Genomic DNA, 23,807 nt, shown 5'->3' with positions numbered 1-23,807 from the left:
AAAATAAAGGCACCAGCCTTAAACCATGAAATTTCCAGGATTATTTATTGAGACAAGGGGGAGGTGCCGGGTTCAGTATGGATGTTCCAGGACGTAGGCCATGATGTCCAGGAGCGCTGGCCAGGTCTCGGTAGCGGTGGGGATGATCTGGGTGCTGGGCAGGAGGAAGCCGTAGCGCCCTGTGTCCCTCAGCTCAAAGGTGAAGGAATATTTCACCCCATTGTCATAGGCCCAGTCAATGGTGGTGCCGTCTGCCTTGTCTAGAGGGAGAGGAAGGGACAGGAGGGATCCCAATGCTGGGCATTTGGGGGGCACACGACCCTGAGGGATGAGGAAGGGACACTTACAGATGGTGTCCACGATGCTGCCGTAGGTGTATTTCGTCCCGTACACAGCAGCCAAGTCGCTCACGGCCTTTTTAGCCAGTTCATTCTGCAAGGGAGAGCCCAAAAGTGGTTGAGACTCGGTGGACCAGGACCTTGGGGCAGCAGAAACCCCGGGGCAGTGGGGTCTAGAGCCCAGCATCCTTTCCCACCCCCTTTGCTCTTGCTTTTCCCCAAACCACCCTTAATTTTTGGTGGACAGGAGGTACATCTTGCACTTGTCCTCCCTCCTAGAACACAGTGATGAGCTTCAATGCACAGCTTGCACCTAACGAGAGGAGCAGGGGATACAACCAAGGAACAAGTGACACAAGAGGGAATGGCCTCAAGCTGCGCCAGGGCAGGGTCAGACTGGCTCTTAGGAAGGATTTCTTTGCAGAAGGGGTTGTTGGGCGTTGGAATGGGCTGCCCAGGGCAGGGGGGAGTCCCCATCCCTGGAGGGGTTGAAGAGTCGGGTTGACCCAGCGCTGAGGGATCTGGTGGAGTTGGGAACGGTCAGGGTGAGGTTCATGGTTGGACTGGAGGATCTTCAAGGGCTTTTCCAACCGACATGATTCTGTGATCCTGGGCTGATCCCACCTGACTTTTCCAGCAAGGCTGGTGCTCACAGCCCCATGTCTACATTTTGGGGCCATCTCACCAGTTCCTGGTGGTCGGGTGCAGGTGCTGTCTTGTAGCCGTAGGGGAACATCAGCATCTGGGAGTAGCTGTGGATGGAGATGACCGATTTCACGTTCCCGTGGCTGCGGATGAAGTCCACAATGGCTTTTACTTCTCTCTCGGAGTGGGCGTACGGGCCGTGGTAGGTCTCGGAGCAGGGATTGCTGCTGGAGCCGGAGCCTGGGGCATGGCGGAGGAGGCACCATACAGAGAGGCTGCCCCCGGGAAGGGTTTCTAACCCCCCCCCCCCCCGCCAAGTTTCTCCCCTCTAGCAGGAAGTTTTGATGCTTTGAGGCACAAGCGTTGCCCAGAGTGGGGACCTGGTGGCCCGGCTCTCACCTCCAAAGCCAGCGTCCCAGTTTCGGTTGGGGTCCACACCAACGCAGGAGGAGCCGGCGTTGATGGACCTCGTCTTGCGCCACATGCGGTTCTAAGAGCAGAGGGGGTGCGAGGCAAGACCATTGCGGGGCTGTGAATCCCACACCCTTGGGGGGGACAGCTGGTCCCCTCCTGCCCAAGCATCTCCAGGATGGCAGGAGACCACTTCCACCCCCTCACCATCCCACATGGGAAGGAACATCCCTCCCCACCCAAAAAACGTGGCCAGCAACAAGCATTAGGACAAGTGTGTCCCACCCCCCACAGTGTCCTGCACTCACGGAGCTGTGGGTGAAGGCGAAGCCATCGGGGTTGGTGACAATCTCAAAGAAGATGTCCATGCTGTCCAGGATGGCGGTGACAGAGGGGTCCCGGCCGTACTCCGTGGCGATCTGCACAGGGAGGGGAGCGAGAGCGGCGTCGGTGCCCCTCAGGGATGAGGGATGTAACCAAGCGGTGCCGTGGGGAGGTGTTAAAAAAGGGCTGGGGTAAGATTTGGGGGTCCCACGTTCCCAGGGCACGTGGTTACCTTGTTGGCCGTCCAGATGCCGGTGGCTTGGGTGATCCATTCCCGTGAGTGGATGCCCGTGTCCAGCCAGATGGCCGGCCGCTTCAATCCCCCAGTGCTGAACTGGACAGGGAGAGAGGGGGATTTCAGCCCTGTGCCCTCCCAGGGCTGGGCAAAACGAGGGTGCCCCGCCCCGTACCCACCTTCAGCACATACAGGGGCCTGTTCTCGTAGCTTTGCCCGATCTGGATCTTGCTAACGAGGCTGGGATGATCGTCCACCAGCGTGTCCATCCAGTTGTAGATCTGAAAGGAGGAGCTGCTGGGTCACGAGTCTCACCCTGGCTTTGGGGTTTTTTTTGGTTTTTAGGGTATCCAGCAACCAGATGCAACACACAGAGTTTCCCTGGAGAAGAACCTGGTGCTTCCCTGGAGAAGACCAGGTGCTTGGACCTCTGTGCGAACAGGGAGGTGCACATCACAAAGGTTTTTGCAAAAGCTCTGAGGGGAAAAAAATCTCTGAGATCCCCCCAAACCATCACAGCCTCAATCAGCCACCCACTGGGCTCCAAGCACAGGGTTTGTCCTCCAAAATTAAGTTGAAGATGTCTTCCACTGAGGTGGGGAGATGCCAGGAGAGGCCATGCTGCACGTGGAGGGACGCCCGGTCTCCTGGCTCACCCAAGGAGGAGAAACGTGTCCCGGGATGTCTCACCTGCCACCACGAACGTCACCACATGGATGCAACCATGGCACGGGCTGAGCATGACCCCCAGTGAGACAAAGTGAATGTTCTGCAGAGCAAAAAGTACCTCATCTAGTGTGTGGTAGGAGGCAAAATCAAATGTGCTGGTGCTTCTCTCCATCCTCCTAGACTTCATCATGGTTTTTTTTTCCTCATCCAATAACTCCTGTTGAGGAGGGAAAAAAACAAAACATCAAACAGGCTGGAAGGAGCAGGGGCTTGTTGGGTTTTTCTTTCATCTCCTCATGGTTTCCAACTTTTTGGACATTCTCTTGGGACTAAACTGCAGGAGCTCATCCCACTCCCCACTGCAGCCCTTACCTGCACGTCCTCGATCATGATGCTGTAGGAAATTCTATTGGACTCCAGGAATATTTTGACTGCTTGGAGGCTGTGGAAGGGCACCCGCAGGTCAGCTGGGTGGCCGGGTCGAGTGGGGTGGCGCCAAAAGTCAACCTGGTGTGAAGGAGAGGAGAGAGTTTGGCCTCATCCCATGCTGCTGCTCATCCATTGAGCTCCCCAGGACCAAGACGGGGCTTGTAAGTCTCCCATGAGGGATCTGAAATGATCTTTGGGCAAGTTTTGGGACATGCAGGGCTACCAGGATGGGTCAGGGTCCCTCTGCCTCACTCAGTGGATCTTCTACAGAAACATCCTTCAGCTTGTTGGCTGCAAACGTCCCTCTGACCAATGAGTGCTTGTGATTGGAGCAGATGTGGCAAGACACCAGGGTCGCTGCGCGCCCGGTTTGCTCTTTAATTCGATAGAGGTAACTCCTGACGTCAGCTTTGTGATGCAGATGCTGTTCCCCACCACCCGTCTCTCTCTCTTGCTGCTCCCACTGCTTAAATTTTTCACCGGGATCCACCCCACACATCAAGCAGGGCAAACGCAGCTGGAGCAGAGTTGTAATTACGTCATCATTTGAGCCCAAAAAAATGCAATGACATTTTGGATCTGCATGCTCAGCCTGCGTACGACGATGCTGCAGTGGCTGGGGGTGTTCCTGCTTCATATGAAACAGGAGAGCTGAGCTCAAGGTGCCCCAAGCTAAATATTATATTGTTATAAATTACACGTACCCAAAACGGGAAGGAAAATTGGATGGGAGGTCAAAAGGAGGGAGCCCTGGATGTCACCAGGGTCTCTGTTGTACAGCAGGGCACGCGCGGGGCCCCGTCGCAGCTCACCTGCAGCTCCGCCCGCTCGCCCAGCCCCCTGAGCAGGGTGATCTGCTCCTCATCGCTGGCCGTGACGCGGAGGACCTGGTCCCTGCAGGGAGGCAGAGCCATCAGCACCTGCGGGAGGGCTCCCGGGCCAGGGGGAAGGAGCTGAGCCTCCAGCTCTGGCATGGGCCTATCACGACCCGGGTGGAGGCTGTGAAAGGTCTACGCTGGCTCGGTTGGGTTGGACAGTGCATCAGTTGGTGGAGGTTTGGTGGCGAGAGCGAAAAATGCGGGTTTAGAACAGCTGCGATGGGAAAAAGAGCAAGTGCCACACAGCCCGAGGTGGTCTCCATCCTTCCTTTGATGACAAGAGCTCCCAAAATGTTAGGAAATATCTAATATATCAATACCTTCTGCCAATTTATAAATATAAATATCTAATATATTGAGATTTATATAAATATATATTGATATCTTCTGCCAATATATATCTAATATATCAATATATAAAAATATCTATGAATATATATAAAAATATCTAATATATCAATATATAAATATCTAATATATAAAGATATATATCTAATATATATACACTATATATATTATATATATTAGATTATATATATAATGATATCTTCTGTTGATAAATATCTAATATACTGATATCTATAAATATCTAATATATTGATATCTTCTGTCAATATATAAATATATATCGATACATATAAAAATATCTAATATATCAATATCTTCTGTTGATATATAAATATCTAATATATTGATATATATGAAAATATCTGATATAGCAATATCTTCTGTCAATATACAAATATCTAATATATCAATATATATAAAAATATCTAATATATCAATATATCCTGTTGATATATAAATATATACTGATATATAAATATCTAATATATGGATAGATATTTTCATATCTAAGATATCGATATCTTCTCTCCCCCAGCCGGGCTGGGCTCGCCCAGGGCCGGCAGCGAAGGAAACGCTCTCCTCCGGCAGCGAGGTCTCCCCAGCTTGGGCCAGTCCTTCCCCTGGCAAAGCTCGGGGTGCTGCTCTCGGGCTTTGAGCACCCCCAAAGCTGGGCTGAAACCGCATCTTTCCCTCTGTCCACGCAGCAAAAGCTGCCGCATTTCCCTCCTTCGGGATGTCACCCAGAGGAGAGCGGCCGGGGCCGGGCATCTCCCACCCCAGGTTCCCAGTCAGGATGTTGTCCCCCCACCACCCCCGCCCCGCTTTCGGCAGGACTCACCCCACAAAAAGCTGTTCACTGCGGGCGGCTGCCGCGAGGGCGGCGAAGAGCAGGAGGATCTTCATGGCGAGAGGACGCAGAGGAACCTCAGCCCCCGAGGGCATCTCTAACCCCCCTATATAGTGCTCTGGGGGCACCCGCGGACCTTCTCACCAAGGCCACATCTGCCGTCCCCGCAGAGCCGGCAGCAGCAAACCGATAAGCCAGGAACGGCTCCCGTGAGCCCAAATGTTTGTTTTATTTGGCAAAGTCAATAAAAGAGCAGCCAAATTAGGGAGGATCTGATAACGGCTCGGGTCCTGCTGCGGGCAGCCGGGGAGGCTGCGTGGCCAAGGTTGGCGTGAGGTGTCGTGGTCACGGTCACCACCCAACCCACGGTCGGAGGACCCCAGAGTACGCAAGGACACGGCCCTTTGTTTCCATGAATTAATTTATTAGAGATGACTATTAATAAGTCAATTATGATTAGTAAAGCAATTGTCTATTACAAGTTGCTACAAAATTCCTAGCAGCAAATTAAGTATATATACATATATATTTATGATTAATTCTAACACACCTATCTCCATATAAAATTCCAAATATTCCAATTATTACCAGCGCTGTTCCTCAAACCTCTCCCTGGAGCGGGGCCAGCTGATGATGGACGAAGCCTCACTTCAAAGACGACAGGCATCGCGTGTCCCCGGCGAGGACATTCACCTGGGGGTAATGCTCAGAGAAAGAGGGGTTCGTTTTGGGGTCGGAAGCGAGTTATTTTTACATCTTTCGTGTTGCTACACGAGTGGGCGCAGGTCGGCAGCTCCTGGAGCAGCCGTTGCTGATTTCTGCTGTCTTAGGGCAGTTGTTATAGTGGTTCCTTTGTTCCGCAGGTTATAGCAGAGTCTTTGTTCCGCAGGTTATAGCAGCGCCTTTGTCGGGTGCTTATCTACGATGCCCCCGCGCTCCCGCCCGCGCTCGTCAAGGATGCTCCGGGTTCCTGGGCCGGGTTCCCGGGCTGGCAGACATCATCTTGGTCAGTATTTTAGCAGACATCTGTTTGGTTTTGGGTTTTTTTTTCCCCATTAAAATCGGGTCGTCTTTCTGGTGGCACCGACAGTGGGATTTGAAGGTGCCACGGTCGGGGGTCTGTCACAGTTTTATAACATGAACATGGTGCCGGGGATCCTCCTCGCTGAGGCAGCCTGGGGAGGGGTGGCAGGAGGGCTGTGTCCGACCTCCTGGCTGAAGCAAGGTCAAGCTCTGGAGGCAGACCAGGTCCCTCCACGTCGGGTTTTGGAGTCCTCCGAGGATGGAGGCTCCACAACCCCTCAGCAATGTGTCCATCGATGTTTTTCACTCCTGGTGGAAAAGTGTTTTCCTACACCCAGCCTGGCTCACTCTTTTTTCAGCTGAAGCCACAGCAAAGAGCTTGGCTCTGTTTTCTCAACCTCCTCGTAGGGACAGCAGGTCCCCTGTTAGGTCCCTCCAGCCCATCTCCCTCAGCATCCCACCGTGGGACACTCCCGTCCCTCTTGGTGGGGACTTGCTCTGGGTCTCTTCAGTGCCAGGGGTCCAAAATCTGGCTCCAGCCATCACCAAGCCCCCAAATTGGGCACAGGTGGCCTCAAGACGCAAACAGTTGGACAAAGTTTCAAAGCCATGGGTCTACAACCCCGGCTGAGGCTCCTCGGGCTCTGCAGCTCCTGCCCACCGCGCAGCGGTGGCAACAAGTTGGCCAGGTCCACGAGCCAGCCGCGCGCCCTCGCCCGTCAGCGGGGTTTTCCCAGGGGTGTTTTTATCCCTTTTGGAAGGGTGAGTCAGTTTGGGAAGCAGGTGCCACCAAACAGGGCCATGAGCGAAGGGGATGGGCTGCCCCGCACCCCAAAACACCTACACTTAACCCAAAACTAAACCCACCTTCACCTTCCCTCCCTGGCCAACAGCCCTGCAGCCTTTGAGTCTGAACTAATATTTTACCGGCTGCATCAGGTGTGTTTGCTCTGAGGTGGAGCTGACAGAGCAGTGGGTAACTCCCCAGCTGCCAGGGGGAGCACAGGACACGGAGATAAACCTGGTTTAGACTCAATAATGACTGCAAAACAGCAGGGATTGCTAATCTCTGATTAATCTCTGTGTGCACACCCCGAGATGTTTGTGCTTAATCCCCAAGAAATTAGCAGGTGGAACAAGAGAAGGAGGGAGGCAGGTTCTTGAGGGATGGGGATAGGCTGTGCTGGGTGAGAGCAGGCATCCTCCCACCACCATCCTCCCTCTAACCGTGCCCGCCGAGCACAGCTGGGAGGGAAAAAAAGGGCAGGACAAATATATTAGACAAGGAGACCCCACCTCCCACCAGTGGCCAGTGACCTGGCAGCATCCCGAGGCTTGTTAAAGGAAATTACATTAATCAGTCTCACAGCCTGGATTATGCTGCTTAACATCAGGCCTTCCACCGCAGCGCATTCTGCCCCCAGAAGCTCTGGCAGAGCCCCCAGGTTGACAAGAGCAGCAACATGGAGCTGTTACTCACAAAAAAAAGAAATTCTTGCCTGGACAGAAATTCCTCCCTTCCTCTAGACAGCCAACGGGCACTACCGGAGTGTAAGGTGGGCTCCTCCTCATCCCTGTTCCTACCGTGGTTCGTTGAGACGGACCACAACCGTGTCTTAAAATAATCTGCAGGGTCTACCACGCACACCGAGATGCAGCGAACAAGACGAGCATTAAATGTTTTTTATGTGCAGACACGTATCGCCGCGGGAGGAAAGCACAGAGGGGTTTTATTCAGCTGGGTGCCGTATCGTTACAGCAGTCGCAAGCACGCCAAGGGAAGAGGATTTATGGGCTTGCAGTCCAGCTGATTCCCACCCCAGCTTTTAGTACGAATTGTCTCGCACGTGCTCCATGATTGTTTTCAGACCCAGCCAGGTCTCCTCTGCAGTTGGGATGATTTGGCTGGCTGGCAGGAGGAAACCGTAGCGACCCGTGTCTCGCAGTTCAAAGGCGAAAGAATATTTGATGCCGTAATCGTAGCTCCAGTCAATGCTGCCTCCACTGGCTTGGTCTGCAAGAGAACAGGCAAAGAGCCGGGGGGTGAATGGAGGCTTGATTTGGGTCCTGCTGTCCTACTTTTTATAGCCACGAGGGACAAGTATTAGGTTTTTATGCGAACGCTCAGCTCCAATGGTTGTTTGGTGATGTCACTGCTGCCAAGAGGGAGAGACCCTGGTGGGGGGACAGGGACTGTTCACAGAATCACAGAATTGTCTCGGTTGGAAAAGACCTTGAAGATCCTCCGGTCCAACCATGAACCTCACCCTGACCGTTCCCAACTCCACCAGATGCCTCAGCGCTGGGTCAACCCGACTCTTCAACCCCTCCAGGGATGGGGACTCCCCCCCTGCCCTGGGCAGCCCATTCCAACGCCCAACAACCCCTTCTGCAAAGAAATCCTTCCGAAGAGCCAGTCTGACCCTGCCCTGGCGCAGCTTGAGGCCATTCCCTCTTGGCCTGGCGCTGGTTCCTTGGCTCAAGAGACTCATCCCCCCTCTCTGCACCCTCCTTTCAGGGAGTTGCAGAGGGCCAGGAGGTCTCCCCTCAGCCTCCTCTTCTCCACACTAAACCCCCCCAGTTCCCTCAGCCGCTCCCCATCACACCTGTGCTCCAGACCCTGCACCAGCTCCGTTGCCCTTCTCTGGACACGCTCAAGTCATTCAATAGCCTTTTTGGAGTCAGGGGCCCAAAACTGTTGGCCTGGGCCAGCCCATAAAAGCTCAGACTAGCAAAATACTCACAGATAGTGGTGCAGATGCTCCCCACTGTAAAGGTGGTGCCGTACAGAGAGCGGATGGAACTGGCAGCAGCTCTTCCCAAGGCATCCTGGAGAGGAGAAAATGAAGGACAAGTCAGGAAGTAGCCACACTTAATGAGGCTAAATGTTAAGATTGTGCCAGATTGAACCATTCTCAGGGAAATCTCCAGAGTCTTTCACAAAATCTCCAATCTTTCACCCCCCCAATAAACAAGTGTCAAATCAATCCATTTCTCAATCACTAATACTAGTGACAGCGCTCACAGTCTCCACAGTATTTTGGGGAAGTGACATTGTAAGTGAATTCACAGAATCACAGAATCATCTTGGTTGGAAAAGCCCTTGAAGCTCCTCCAGCCCCACCATGAACCTCACCCTGACCGTTCCCAACTCTACCAGATCCCTCAGCACTGGGTCAACCCGATTCTTCAACCCCTCCAGGGATGGGGACTCCCCCCCTGCCCTGGGCAGCCCATTCCAACGCCCAACAACCCCTTCTGCAAAGAAATCCTTCCTAAGAGCCAGTCTGACCCTGCCCTGGCACAGCTTGAGGCCATTCCCTCTTGTCCTGCTGCTTGTCCCTTGGTTCAGGAGACTCATCCCAGCGGGTTCTATATCTGATCATCCAGTGGTTTATCTCACCCACTGTCTCGTCAAGAGAAGGTTCAAGAGATACCAGAAGATCCCAAGGCAGTGGGAGATCTTCCAATAGTTAGTGATCAGCTTTGTGCTCAATTCAATGATGTAACGGGTGGTTGTGGAGAAAACAGAGCCAGGCTCTTCTTGGAGCAGGGCAAAAGGATGAGTGGCACCAAACAGGCACACAGGGGAAAATTGCATTTAGATGTTAGGGAAAAAGAAAATCCCACAATAGTCGGGAAATTTTGGGGTGAGCTTGAAGAAGCTGTGGGATTTGTCTTTAGAAATAGCAAACCAAATCAAAACAATTAATCAAAGCTCAGCTGAGCAAATCTCTAAGCTACCCAATCAGCTTTAAATTCAGCTCTGACTCCACAGCCTGCCTGCTTTCGGCAGCGGTTAGACTAGAGACCTCCAGAGGTCTGTGCCATTTGAATTACGATCATGAGATCCTTATCGCCTCAAAGATGTTGTCACAGCTGTGATGCTGTCACTAAAGAAAAGGGAAATATGGATGAGCAAAGAGGGCTGAGAAGGGGTGGGGACAGCACATGGTCGCATATGACCGAGGTTTCTCTTTTAACAGCGTGGCATTGCACTGGGATTTTGTTCCCTCTCGTGGGTGGTTAGTTATGGATGGCAGAGTTTACCCTCTTGTTTTTATCCTGATATCTCACTGTAATCCTTGAGTATAAAAAGCCAGCTGGATAGACCAGAGGAAGCTAAAGTCAAGGCATTCTGTCTCACCAGCTCGGCGTGGTCTGCCGGTTCAGTGCACTTATAGCCATAGGGATACATCAGAAGCTGAGAGTAGCTGTGGAGCGTGAGGAAAGCCCGGATGTTTCCATGATTCTTAATAAAGTTGACAACGGATCTAACTTCCACCTCTGAGTTGGCACTGGGCCCACGGTAAGAGTCAGAACAGGGATTATTACTGGCTCCAGGACCTGTTGGTGCAAAGAGGGAACAAAGGCAAACCTGTAAGAACTGGCATTCACGAAAGGTCAGAGCAGACCAACACAAAGCCAAGCTTTCCTAAGAACAGGTTTTCAGCCAAAGGCAAGGCCTTAAATGCTGATAAATGCTCAAAGAGCAGCAACAGAGCATGAATACTCAAGTAAAAAACTTCTACACATTACTGCCTTCATCTTGTGCTCACTGGCAATTAATCCATACAAAATCATCTTTACAAAAGACAGCCACCATCCTATTTGACCATTTTCTTTCTGACTCCCTTATATTAAGGCAACTGCTGGTCCTGTGTAACAGGATCCAATAAGGTGAAAGGGCACTTTCTTCTTAGTGACAGCCAGAATCCAGAAACTTTCTTCCTACCTCCAAAACCTGCATCCCAGTTCCTGTTTGGATCAACTCCAACACACACGCTGCCTTGATTCTTGGAGCGGGTCTTCCGCCACATGCGATTCTACAACAAACACACACAATGGCTTTGAAAAGGAGCAAATCTGAGTCCTTGCATTAAAACTGCTACCCAGAAATAGTTGCCATTCACCAGGAAGAGATCCTAGGCGCAAGCCTAAGATTATTTCCGATGGGCTGTCTGCCAAGATGGGCCAATGGACAGAAATCAAAGGGCTGGTGAATTTACAGGGGGTTAAGATGGGTTGGACAATTAGTATCTTTGGCTGCCCGAATTAGTATCTTTTGTAACTCCTTTGTACAGCATTAAGAAATGGACTTTCAGAGCCTACATCCCTGGCATTTATTGTTCACTTGGAAGAGCACAACAGCTTTCTAAACCAGCTTAGACACAGAGCATGCCTACTCACTGTGGTGTGAGTGAATACGTATCCATCAGGGTTTGTGACTGTCAGCAGAAAAATGTCCATTTTGTTCAGCAGAGAGGTGATGGATGGATCCTTCCCATAGTCGGATGCAATCTAAGCAGAGACAGTGTAGCACACCGTGATTATCAGTAGATTTCTTTCACGCATGGTTACGCTCTAACAGCCAGGTACAGAGGCAAGTCTGGCTTCTGGGGCAGGCAAACAAGAAGCATCAATTATCTGCTGGCCATAACTGTTCCTCATTAGACTTCGAGCTTGGAGAGAGCAATGAATCTGTTTTAATATTTTATTCTGAAGACAGGAAGTTAATGGGAGAGGGCAACAAAATTTTCTCCCGCGTGTCCCAGAGAATGGGCAAAGGCCGGCACTAAGATTGAGATGAATTAGCCAGGCTGGGAACATACAACTGTGCTGCACTTCTCTCGTGGCCTCACCATTTTCAGCAGAATGTAAATGCTCATTTATACAGAGCTGGAAGTTTTGGCACTTTTGTAGAAGGTAACCAACCACACAGGGTTTCTCTGTGACAGCAGACCAAAGCAGCAAACTAATCTCAAAGTCCTGGGTTATTTGTATAACTATCAGCCCTGCAGTCCTCAACAATTTCACCTGGACTAGTACATTCTGTCTACCTAAACCTCTCCCAGCTGCTCTAACAACACACAGCGGTTTTCAATTCTTTGTCTAGGCAACTGCCATATTCTCTCTGGAGTTGGCTGTGTTTTAAGAGGGGTGAAGGAGAGTTAGCAGAGCTGGTTAAACGCATACAGGTGTGGTATACTTTTAAATTGTCAGAGGCATTGCTAAAATTACAAAAAAAGAAAATTAATCACTGCTGAAGCTACCTTTCTAGCTATCCATATTGCACTCGCTTGGGTAACCCACTCTCGGGAATGGATACCGGCATCAATCCAGATTGCAGGACGGTTGCTTCCTCCAGTGCTGAACTGTCAAACAAAACAGAAAGTTTTAAAACTCTCACTGACGGCTTTTAGTCAAGAACATCCTGTATAGAGTGGGATGCTTTGGCCTGAATTGTGCTGTATCTATAATGCACGTGTATATTAGTACATGTCTACATACAGGCAGGCACACATTCTGTGATATATTCTGTACCTTGAGCACATACAAAGGCCGTTTTTCATAGGATTGCCCGATCTGGAGCTTACTGACAATGTCGCTGTACTCAGACACAAGATGATCCAGCTCTGCATAAATCTGAAATGAAAAGTCATGGTGCCATTTACGTTTATGTATCGTACCACTTAGAACAACTGTAGGACCTGATGAAATCTACTTTTCTTTCCTTTTGCCTTCCTTACTGCGATCCCTTCAAAGCCCCATCCCACCTTATGTCGGTGTAGTCAGTGCTGTTCCTAACGTCACAAAGAAGAAGGAAGCACTGCTGTATCGTCAAGATCTACTTATTTCAGGAATAAGTTCAAAACCCTCTTTAAGAACTTCTGGTAATAAAAATACCTTACCCTCTGCTCTGCTTGATAGCTACCGGTTTCCTGTATTTCCCTATTTCAAGATTCATTTATTTCTCAATCTCTTTTGAGGGTTTTAGGAAGGGTTTTAGCAGAACTCTGCAGAAGAGTTTATAAAAACATATGACCAACACTTGCCTGTTCCAACACCATCAGGGAGAGTGCTGGTTCATTATCCTGACCACACAATTAATACATTTAAAAACAAAACCATGTGCCAAAAGAAGCTGGAAATACATTTTAGATCCTAATATAGGATGTTTAATTGAAGACAGCATGAAAAAAGGGCAGCAAAAAAGAATCCTCTTCCCCCAGAGCTGAGGTACTCACGGAATCTAGAGAGTGGTAAGTCCCATAGTTGAAGCTGTTGCTGCTGCGATCCCTCTGTTGATTGTAGGCCATATCTTCCTTTTCTTTATCAAGAACAACCTAAAAGAAGCCATTCAAATGTTGATAACATCCTGCTTAATTTGCAAACTGCTGACCAAATGTTTATCATCAATAACAAAATGGTGGTGCTGCATACTGACTCCAGCCCCAAACTTCCCACAGCTATGAAGCAAACTGATGCTTCTGCTGAATGTATCTGTAGCAAAGTGGGCAAGAATATCAGAGTTTAAATGGTCAGCATTGGGTTTTAAACACTTCTTAAGATGAACAAGAATAGCGTTGGAAAGCTTGGGGGGGGGGGGGGGGGTTGCGGAGGGAAGCAGTGTTTCTGCTGACTTAATGCTAATTTAGATGCTATTTGGGGATTAATGTTCATGAAGAAATGTCAGATTAGTACTCAAGTGGGTGTCTTTTCTCTCACATGCTGTTGTACAGTTCTTTCAGATTATGATCCTGAACTACTCTTCACACAGTTTACTGAATTATGAGTAACATTAGCATTGTGATTCCCAAATGTTTGGGGCCAAAAGACCACACAAAATTCCTCAGGGGTTATCAGAAGAACCCCGTGGAGCAGATGAGTTTATTGATGTCACTATTCAACACGGTTTCAGAGAGCATCTGCAGATCTCCACAGCTTCCCAGTGCAGCTGTGATCCACAGATCATCTTTGAGAAATTAATCCACAGACCACAAAAATAAGGGCAGGACCTCATGGAAAGCAGAGTATAGAAGAGTCCATGTTAATGAAAGAGGCCAGATTGTGAATCATGATTTGTTTCCAAAGAATATGAAAGCTAAATATGTGCCAATGGCATTGCCTACCTGCAGGTCTTCAATCAGGATGGAGTACTCAATCCCATGGGACTCCAGGAAGGCTTTGACTTCTTGGAGGCTGTTAGCGGGGATTCGCACATCCACAGGGAGTGTAGGGGTGGAGGGATTTATCCAGAAATCAAGCTGAAAAAGAGAAAGGAAAATGGATTTGGTTTGGGGAAAGTGTTCTGCAAACAGCTCTTCTAAAGCTTTAGAAATGCTGATTTCTCCCAAATGGAATGACTCCTGCAGTATTGCACCCCACCATGTGTACAGCACGCTCCATTCTTTAGCGTGGCCTCACCACAACCTTGTATCAGTTAACATGACAAACCCACAAAAAAATAACAAATGTCTGCAGGAGGCTAAAGTCAGCATTTCCACCAACTTCAGAGCTTCAGTCATACAAGCAAGAGGAAATTTTAGTCTTCTGTAATGATTATTTTACTGTTCTCCCTTTTACCAGAAATAGTTTCAAGAAAAGGTCTGTATTACAGTATTAGATAATATGAAAGCCATTGGGTTTATTTCTCCTTTTATTTGTCCTTTGGTAGGGCTTTTCTAAATTTTCATTTCTATACTATTCAAATCAATATTTTTAAAGAAAGTGGTAATAAAAATTCTCACCAATGACAATAAGAACAATAATAACATAGAATTTTATAGTGTCTTTCGCTGTTTCAATACAGTGTAGACTAATAAATTCCTCCCACAACGCTGGGAGACAAGTACAAAAACATTAGCATCCCCACTTTCAAGACAAGCTTTTTGATACTAAGATTAAGAGCAGATCAGTTCAAATATGACTGTAAATCCAGTAGGAAAAATATTTTTAATTTAATTGCAGACACTCCTGAATACCACGGTGGTACTAGAACTGGCAGATCAAACACCAAGTATTGACACAGCAAATTTATTTATGGCAGCTGCCACAATATGGTACGAACCTTTTAAATGCGATGCAAAGTCCTACCCTGAAAAGCCCCACCCCAGTCTGAAATGTTAAAAAAAGGTCTCTGTGGTAATAACATACCTCAAGGTGTTCCAGCGATTCCAAAAGCTGTAACTCCTTAACCTCCTCCTCATTTTTTGTCTTGATTCGGAGAACCTGGTGCCTGCAATAAATCAGTAACTCTTCAGAAACAGTCTCAGAAAGGGGTCTGGTTGAACAAGCTCGTTACTGAGATCATGAATGTCGTGGGTCGTTACTTGGATGTTACCATACAGGCTTCTTCAATGCAGCTGACTTAGTGTCACCCAAGAGTTCAACCAACCACCTGCAGGGCCAGCCTGTTATATGTGCACTAGATTAGTAACTAGTTAAATGGCAATTTTTAAGATTTCATCATAAACAAGACATCAAGTGGATGAGTTTTTAAATGCTTACAAGGATCAGTCTTGAATCAATTAGTTATTTTTTGTCAACATCTTACAGAAAGAAATGTTCTGGTTGAGTTTGCAAATGCTGTATAGTGGGGAGCACTATACAACAAAGAAAACCAACTCCTAAATACGGGATTAATTTCACCTTTCTTCGGTTTAGTCAAAGACTGTTGACAAACTTCCCTGTGTTGTCAGAAGGTGATAGCATCAGAGGGTGGCTTGCACCATTCCAGGTGCAATGAATCACCATCTGGAAGTATCTCACTGCCGGTTACAGAGATAACCTCCACGATTAACTCAGACCGTGCGTTGTACAACGTACAGTGATCACAACATACAGTCTCTACGTAGTTTTTAGATCACTAAAAACATATATCCCGTTCAAATACACGATGTTCCAGGCTGCTTGGTGAAATAGGTACAAGCAAACAGTACCACGAGGACAGGCTGATGAGCTCAGGCTTGTTCAGGCTGATCTAACTGCAGCCTACAACTGCTTGAAGGGGAGTTACAAAAAAAGGACAAACTCTTGTTTGTGGTCAGAGAGTGGAATAGGCTGCCCAGGGAGAGGGTGGAGTCACCATCCCTGGGTGCGTTTAAGGGTCATTTGGATGAGATGTTGGGGGATGTGGTGTAGGGGAGAACTTTGTAGGGCTGATGGTTGGACTCCATGATCCCAAGGGTCTTTTCCAGCCTGAATGATTCTGGGATTCTTCTCTGTAGGGGTAGATGATAGCAAGGGAAACAGCTCCATGCCCTGTGCTGAGCAGGAGGGTGGATGAAAACTTCTGGAGGTCCCTCCCACCTAATGCTTTCATGAAATGACAAAACCAGGGGGGATTCTGAAGGAAACCTCGGAGCCACAATGATTAATCAGTCGGAAGTACAGCCCAGCATCAATGCTGTCGGCAAAAGCACCAATGTGCTCCTTAGCTGTATAGCCTGGGGCTTACTGCAAGCGAGCCGAGCTTAACGCTGCATTTACAAAGGACATTTGGTGGTTAAAGCATTTGGTGTGTTTGTTTTCATTCTCTTCCTTAGGCATCTGCCTTTGGCCACTGTTGGAGCCAGAGCAAAAGTCCATGGAGTCCCATATTCTGACGTGGCCCAGCTGCTCTGCCAGCACCCGCTGCAAACAGTACTGAAAAATGGAGACAACTCAGAGCAAATCGACATGAATAACTGCAGAATTGGAAAACACATCTTAAGACAGGGTAAACAAGGGACTCTGCATATGAGCTCAGTTATGTGTATGTTTATTTACTAGCGTGGCCTCAGCTGCTGAGAAGAGACACTCATTAATACCAGGTTCTTGAGTCAGGGCAGGTGAGGTGTAAGACTCTTTTGTTGAACCAAGTTAAATCAACACTAAAGGCACTTTACCACATTAATAACTTATTATTGGATTCTCCACCACCATAAACTTTATTTCTGAATTGGATTCTTCTGTAAAGAGGAGATGAGGCTCATTAACCACAGCTACTGGACACGACTGACGAATGAATTCACAAGAATCCAGTCTACATTATGCCAGAGCCCAGATTAAATAATCAAAATAGCTTCTCCTGGCTTTACAAATCCTAGGGTTTTAGTAAATTATGTGTATTATTTCTTAATCCTAATCCTTACATCTTCAGATGTATTTAGAAAGGCTGAGAAGAGAATTAAGTATTTAAAGAGAAATTAGAATCTTCAAAAACAAAGGGAAGCTAGTGACCTTTCTGATCCAAGGCCAGGTTCTGGTCTTTCAGCTCTTTCTTTGTGCCAGACCAGATCTGTCTAACTGAACACTCAAGCTTTGCAGAGAGGTTCAGCTCTGGATCAAGGCTTGAGACTGCTCCCTAGGTACAGCCAAAGCCAAGACAAAGCCTTGGTGAACATGAATTTAGGGGCTCAACTCCACAGCGAGACCCTTCTCCTTAGAAAACCCAAATGAAAGTAGAGAGGGGTTCCCTCTCTAGCAGTGACGAGTGGCATCCTCAGGGGCTGGGACCAGTTTAACATCTTTGTTGGCAACATGGACAATGGGATTGAGGCACCCTCAGCAAGTTCACCAGCAACACCAAGCTGTGTGGTGCGGTGACACGCTGGAGGGAAGGGATCCAGAGGGACCTGGACAGGCTAGAGAGGTGGAACATGCAAACCTCATGGAGGTCAACAAGACCAAGGGCAAGGTCCTGCCCATGGGTCGGGGCAATCCCAAGCACAGATCCAGGCTGGGCAAGGAGGGGATGGAGAGCAGCCCCAAGGAGAAGGACTTGGGGGGGGTTGGTGGGTGGAAAATTGACTGTGAGCCAGCAACATGCACTTGCAGCCCAGAAAGCCACCCGTGTGCTGGGCTGCACCCAGAGCAGTGTGGGCAGCAGGGCGAGGGGGGGGATTCTCCCCCTCTGCTCCGCTCTCGGGAGACCCCCCTGCAGTGCTGGGTCCAGCTCTGGGGGCACCAACAGCAGAAGGATACGGACCTGCTCGAGTGGGGCCAGAGGAGGCCACGAAGATGCTCGGGGGGCTGGAGCACCCCCCTGTGAGGACAGGCTGAGAGAGTTGGGGGGTTCAGCTGGAGAAGGCTCTGGGGAGACCTTAGAGCGGCCTCCCAGGACTGAAAGGGGCTACAGGAAAGGGGTGGGGGACTCCTGATCAGGGGGGTAGGGATAGGATGAGCGGGAACGGGTTTAAACTGAAAGAGGGGAGATTTAGGTTAGATCTAAGGAAGAAATTCTTCCCTGTGAGGGTGGTGAGACCCTGGCACAGGTTGCCCAGAGAAGCTGTGGCTGCCCCCTCCCTGGAAGGGTTCAAGGCCAGGTTGGACGGGGCTTTGGGCAACCTGGGCTAGTGGAAGGTGTCTCTGCCCAGGGCAGGGGGGTTGGACTAGACAGTCTTTAAGGTCCCTTCCAACCCAAACCATTCTGAGATTCTATGATTCCTTCAAATACTGGCGTACCAAAGCAACAAGACGAAGTCAGTCATAAAAAGCAAAGAATGTGCCCCAAGCAGATTTTGTAAAGTTAAGATCATGAAAAATAACAACTGGATAATACAGCCTTAAATGAAAGGTCTTCCACAAAAGCATAACTCACCCAACAAAAGTTTCCAGGCACAAGGAAACCCCGAAGAGGGCACTGAAGATCAAAATCAGCTTCATGTTTGATGTGAAGTTCAACTCAGCCTAGCAAAGGTGAATTTATACAGGACTTGTTAAGAAACCCTTTTGCAGATAAAACACATCTGTATTTCATGTGACTAAATTCTCACATTTATCAGATCTTTCAAGGCAATCAACAGATAGGAGGCCAATTTCACCTCCAAAAAAATATTTTCCACTGACACATTGGAACTTGTAAGGGAGGAGTCATTCTCAAAGCTTTGCCCTCAAAGCTCCTCAGTGTCCTTTTACACATTTTTTTAGATAGAGAAAAACAGGGACAAACTGAATGTCATCCCAGCTGTTACTGGGGGTGAGGAGCTCTACCAGTAGACTCTCAGTCATCGGTTTTCCTCCGATAGATTTCTAGTAGCGCACTCCTTGTTACAGAGAGGCAGCCAGCAGTCTCATCCGGCAAAAATACTCAACACGAGTGATTGTTTTGAAGGATGAACGCTGGGTCCTGCCTGCTATGCAACAAGTTGTCTCTGAGGCCATGCTAGAGATTCACTCTTATATACAAATTACACAGTTCTAGATATAAGGCAGAGAGTTTAAATATATTTATTGAAATTACCAGCACTTTGCCAGTCTTCAGCTGGGATGGTTCCAGACAGATCCAGCCAGCTGGTGTTTCAAGCAAATTAAGGTTGCAGCAAGATTCACATGAAAGCGAGTTGTATAGTAAGAGCAGAAAAAAGCCTTGGATGAACGGGAATTTAGAGGAGCTCAACTCTGCAGCTAGATCCTCCTCCTTGGACAGGCTTGCTAGACTTCTCTTCTAACAAAATATCCTCCTCAGGAAGAGGTGACACAGGTTTAAGGAAGTGCTGGAACAGCCGGGTCCCCTCAGCTTTACAATGCCCACAGGGCTGTTCCCTGATCCAGTAGCTCTCTTGTGCTGGACTCAGTCTACGTCTTGCTTCACAGGGAATAGCCTCCATCTTGTTCGCCTTCCACGCCCAGATATTTGAGTTGTTGTTATCGACGTTGAAGGAGTAACAGCGACGGGCAGTCTCCTGCCTGAGCTTTGGGAACCATCTCTCTTGCCCTTGGTCATGGGAACACCCAGCTGAGGTTGTCCCAGAATGACAGGTAGAGCCAGAGGGCTGTTGGATAAGACTTTTTGTTCATCCCATTAAAAATGTTACTGAGGAAGAGCCAGGTGCTGACTCTGCCGTAATACCTGCAGAAGGAGTTCCTGCGAACTACCACGGGACAGAAGGGAGATGGTTCGGCCACTCTGTAATCAACCTCAGGAGAGGAAGGAAGTCTCTGACAATCCCCAGAGGAAGCTCTCACCTGTGCCAAACCTCTCATTATCTCCACTCCCACCCTACTCCTCCGCAGTCAGGGCAGGGGCTTCTTGTCATGTGCTCATAGCAGACTCCAAGCAAGTCTTTTGTAAGGCCAGACCTCATGTTTTTGGGAACAAAAAGAGCCTCAGGCAAGGATTCTGCCTCTTTTGATACATAGGAATTAGTCATCCTGCAACTGTTGTATCTTGGGGGCACACTGGAGAACATACGCTCTGCAGGGAGGTATGTTCCTGCAAGTCGCCAGGTCTTTGAGGTTTAACCCAACCCAGTCCTTGGGAAACAAGATCTCCACTCCCCTCAGTGTAAATCAGATTAACACGAGTTTATCCTAAGAGACAGGAGCCATCATGAGAATTTCCTGCTTCTAGCACTACAGTGATTCTGGTGGAAGTCAAATCCCACCCGTAGTTTATGGCCTTCAACATTTCATAAAGAACCAGCAGACTGTCCGCACCACCTCCTGTGGATTCACTCATTGAAAACAGGAAGGAGGGACTTAATTTGAGGCAAAATTATAGCTTGCTTCATTACTCATGTTACATCCCGCATGGATTTAAAGGCTGCCAAGAGATCCCGCCAAACGTGATGTCAGGGTCTAAAGAGCTCCAAGTGCCCTGACCAGTCTCATCCGGGTCCTCCACCCACTGTGTTTAAGGAGCTGCATTTAAACCCAAACCTTTGTACCTACTAATCCCCACTGAAGGGGCTACAGGAGCCTGCAGCACTGTGACCTCCCGCTATAGCCATAAGGCCCTGCAGAGTTTGGAGATCAGCCTTGAACCACAGAGGAAGCGCTGTAGGAGAAGTCCTGCCCTATGGGAGAAGCCTCTGCGGTGCTCAGATCCCAAAACACCCGAGCAAACTGGGGAGCAGCAAGAGCAGGGGTGCACTGCCACAGCAAGCCAGAAGCCAAAGGTGACAGCAAAGCAGCAAGGGTAGAGAGCTCACCACAAGCAGCACGGACCCAAACGAGAGGAGCGGAGCAGGTCTGGTGGCACTGACCAGGAAAAACCACAATCCAGATCCTCAGGGAAATGCACAGTCACACAGCAGGTCTGCGGCCAGGATGTCAAGAACTTACAAGCCCAAGTCCACCGTGCACCCACAGCAGCTCAAACAAGGACCAAAACAAACGGCCTCAGCTTAAATGCAGCTCCCACGCCAAGGGGCGGAGGGTGTGTGGGTGGGGGCCCCACATCAGCCCTGTCAGGGCAATTAGCGGTCGCAGGGCCCTGGCACACTAAGGTGGACAGGGTGGGACATACTCTCTGCAGACTCCTAAGAGGATGTGGGATCGTACAATGAATCACAAACACCCTGGTGAACCAAACTTTATTGCTTAAAATTGGTGTACTGATGTACAGACAGTTTGCCTGGGCTGTCATTGGCAGAGGGCCAGAACAGATATGACACACACACACACACACCCCCCCGCTAACTAGAAAGGCCTCAAAAGTCATCAAATTTAGGTGGAGTCACTCCTCTTCTGTAACGTCTGCAGCCCCTGTTATTGCCCCTGCCTAAAAAAGGTTCTTACAACCAAGATACAGCATAGCAGTCTCTCCTGTCCCCGTTAGGAAAGAGGCAGCCTCTGTCCTTGCCATACCCACAGAGCATGCCTGAGCTCGAGCCCACTGTCCCCCTTACCTCCCATCCTCTCCAAATAAATGTTCAGCAATTCAGTAGGAAAGGGAAAGAGAGGGGAGACAACCCGTGCTGGACTGAGCTTTCCTTGTGCTCCTGCTGCCCCACTTGTTCCCTCTGCTCTCTCCACATCCATTCTGCATCACCTCCTGCTCTCTCACAGGGTCTCAAGCATTTTCTTTAATGTTTTTTTAAACCTTACGCTTAAGAAAACTCATATTTACCTTTAGAATTGCTCTTCCTTTCGTCAGAACATAATCTTTTATCCTGGACTTTCTGGAGGATCTGTTTCAGGGAAATGACATTGTACATATGATGTTACTTAGAGCAACGTATAAACATTAATTCCTTATATAATGATAATTCTCACTCCATGCGTGAGTTTGTGAGAGAAGCTCTGGGACTGACTGGTTCTCACACAGCTACAGCACAAGGAGCAGTGCCAGCCCCTGCCCCAGGAAAACACAGCCAGGAAGGGATCCCTCACGCCTTCACCATTTCTACTGAGACTCTCAACAACCCCATATTCCTCAGAAATCCCATACGTGTTTCACCTTTTGGGTGAAAATGTTTCTTTTCTCATCTTCTCGAGCTAGACCTGTAACGCTGACATGGCAAAGGGCTCTGTTGGCAAGTCATCTCCTGAATGATCAAAGTTAATTGGCTATAACACAATTAATTTTGGATTACTGGTGAGAGAACTATTATTTCTGTAAGTAATGGATTATTTCCATGTTCCTAATCTGCAAGACACTTTGGGAATGCCCTGGATAAAGAATGAGTAGGGATTTCAGAATGTGGCTCACCATTTGAAGGCATGACTGACATCATTTTAGGAGCAGAACCCTCGTTATGACGTCTCTGGAAAATCTGCAGCTGTATGCCTGTGTAGTAACACTGACTGCAGTGGAGTTACTTGCTTCCAACTCAAATATCCTTAAATTAGCAAATCAAGACCTTCAACTTTTCAGGGTTGTCCCTAGATTTCACATCTTTGAGTCATACAGCAGTTTATAACACACCACACACTCCACCAGATCACGTTGTTGCTTTGCATTTTAGGACAGAAAGCACACAGATTAATTGTAGTTGGTAATAACAAGAAGGGGATGGGAAGGGTACAGGGAGAGATACAGTCAGTTACCCATTAGAGATTAAAGACTGGTTCTAACAGTGACATCATCCCATGAGATAGTTATATATAATAACAACTTCCAAGGTTGTGAAGGACCTTTAGGCAGGAAAGTTTCATAGAAGGCCCACAATAACCTTCTGCTAAGGGCCAGCAGGTGTCAGCAGAAAACACAGAATTAAATAACGTCTTACTCCAGCACAGCAGACAAGACAGATAATCAAAATGCCACTGCAGGAGCAGAGCAGGATCTTTCCTCTGATCCCCCCAAAGCCTTCCTCATCCTCTTCCTTCTCATCTGGTTTTTGACTAGCACCAGAGAGCAAGGTGTGATTCTGCCAGTAATACCACCAAAGTGAGCAAAAAGGGTCTCCCATGGAGCCTCAGCGCTGGACGTGGGACACGGGGCTGTCCCCTCTCCAAGGGGCAAGCGTTTCCGTGTTTGGAGCAGCCCCTCAGCAACACATTGTCCAGTCAACCACCTCAGGAAGTCCCGATGTGTCGGCAGGTAGGAGGGCATCACAAAGCGATCTCTTTTCTGCCCGGTAAGTCCTCCAGCTGCAATCCAGGGAAGGCTGGAGTGCCCTCCAGTCCTGTGGTCCGTAGCCTTTGGGAGTTGTTGCATGGGATTCACCTCCTCCCACTCAAGCCGTGTCAAGGCTGGGAATTGCACCAAAACAAGACTACTCTTCTTCTGTAACTGATTAAGAGCCATTCACCCCATCTTCAAATAGCTGTTTGAGACAAAAAGCCTACTTTGAACTTCTAAACAGTCCTTCAATATTATCTCAATATTATCAATATTGCTTTTCTTGCTTTCATCCCCTCGCTTAGGAAGCGAGTCAGTCAAGAGACTTTCAAACCAACCAAAATCACCCATTGGTGTGGATCTATCAAACCAACTTTCACCCTGCTTAGTCTCCTCCCTTTCTCCAACTCTATTTTTATTACCATATGTTTCCTATAAGCAGCTTTTTATAAAGGAATAACACATTCCCCCAGCCTTTATGGTGGGGCAACTTGAAAGTTACTGTATTTAACCAAACTAGAAGCAGAGTGGAAAAAAGTAAGAAATAGGTTGGATATCCCAGATAATTAGAATATCCCAGATAATTTTTCTTTTGCAGAGCTGCTGC

At 48.5% G+C, this 23,807-nt stretch overlaps 2 protein-coding genes across 2 annotated transcripts in view; both read right to left on the bottom strand.

Moving 5' to 3' along the window:
* Positions 1 to 72: 72 nt before the first annotated feature.
* LOC141943657 (carboxypeptidase A1-like) lies at positions 73 to 5,219 on the bottom strand. Its single transcript, XM_074869307.1, has 11 exons — positions 5,116 to 5,219; positions 3,864 to 3,945; positions 2,995 to 3,129; positions 2,741 to 2,839; positions 2,133 to 2,234; positions 1,951 to 2,052; positions 1,703 to 1,813; positions 1,383 to 1,473; positions 1,024 to 1,223; positions 348 to 432; positions 73 to 260 (listed from the first exon to the last, which is right to left on the bottom strand). The coding sequence occupies exons 1-11, from the start codon at positions 5,217 to 5,219 to the stop codon at positions 73 to 75; spliced, it is 1,299 nt and encodes a 432-aa protein (XP_074725408.1).
* A 2,639-nt stretch (positions 5,220 to 7,858) lies between these two features.
* The window catches only part of LOC141943915 (carboxypeptidase A2-like), a 34,012-nt gene continuing 18,063 nt past the window's right edge, over positions 7,859 to 23,807 (bottom strand). Inside the window, exons 2-12 of the mRNA XM_074869637.1 lie at positions 18,512 to 18,600; positions 15,085 to 15,166; positions 14,061 to 14,195; positions 13,176 to 13,274; positions 12,472 to 12,573; positions 12,201 to 12,302; positions 11,338 to 11,448; positions 10,883 to 10,973; positions 10,295 to 10,494; positions 8,892 to 8,976; positions 7,859 to 8,161 (exon numbers count right to left, since the gene is read on the bottom strand). Of these exons, the coding sequence (XP_074725738.1) occupies positions 7,974 to 8,161; positions 8,892 to 8,976; positions 10,295 to 10,494; positions 10,883 to 10,973; positions 11,338 to 11,448; positions 12,201 to 12,302; positions 12,472 to 12,573; positions 13,176 to 13,274; positions 14,061 to 14,195; positions 15,085 to 15,166; positions 18,512 to 18,576 (1,260 nt within the window). The 5' untranslated portion in view covers positions 18,577 to 18,600 and the 3' untranslated portion in view covers positions 7,859 to 7,973. The remainder of the gene's footprint in view (positions 8,162 to 8,891; positions 8,977 to 10,294; positions 10,495 to 10,882; positions 10,974 to 11,337; positions 11,449 to 12,200; positions 12,303 to 12,471; positions 12,574 to 13,175; positions 13,275 to 14,060; positions 14,196 to 15,084; positions 15,167 to 18,511; positions 18,601 to 23,807) is intronic.

The sequence above is a fragment of the Strix uralensis genome, chromosome 5 (assembly GCF_047716275.1).
Source record: "Strix uralensis isolate ZFMK-TIS-50842 chromosome 5, bStrUra1, whole genome shotgun sequence".
NCBI lineage: Eukaryota > Metazoa > Chordata > Aves > Strigiformes > Strigidae > Strix > Strix uralensis.
Note: the sequence above shows the minus strand (reverse complement) of the source record. Positions and strands in the feature narration are given on the sequence as shown.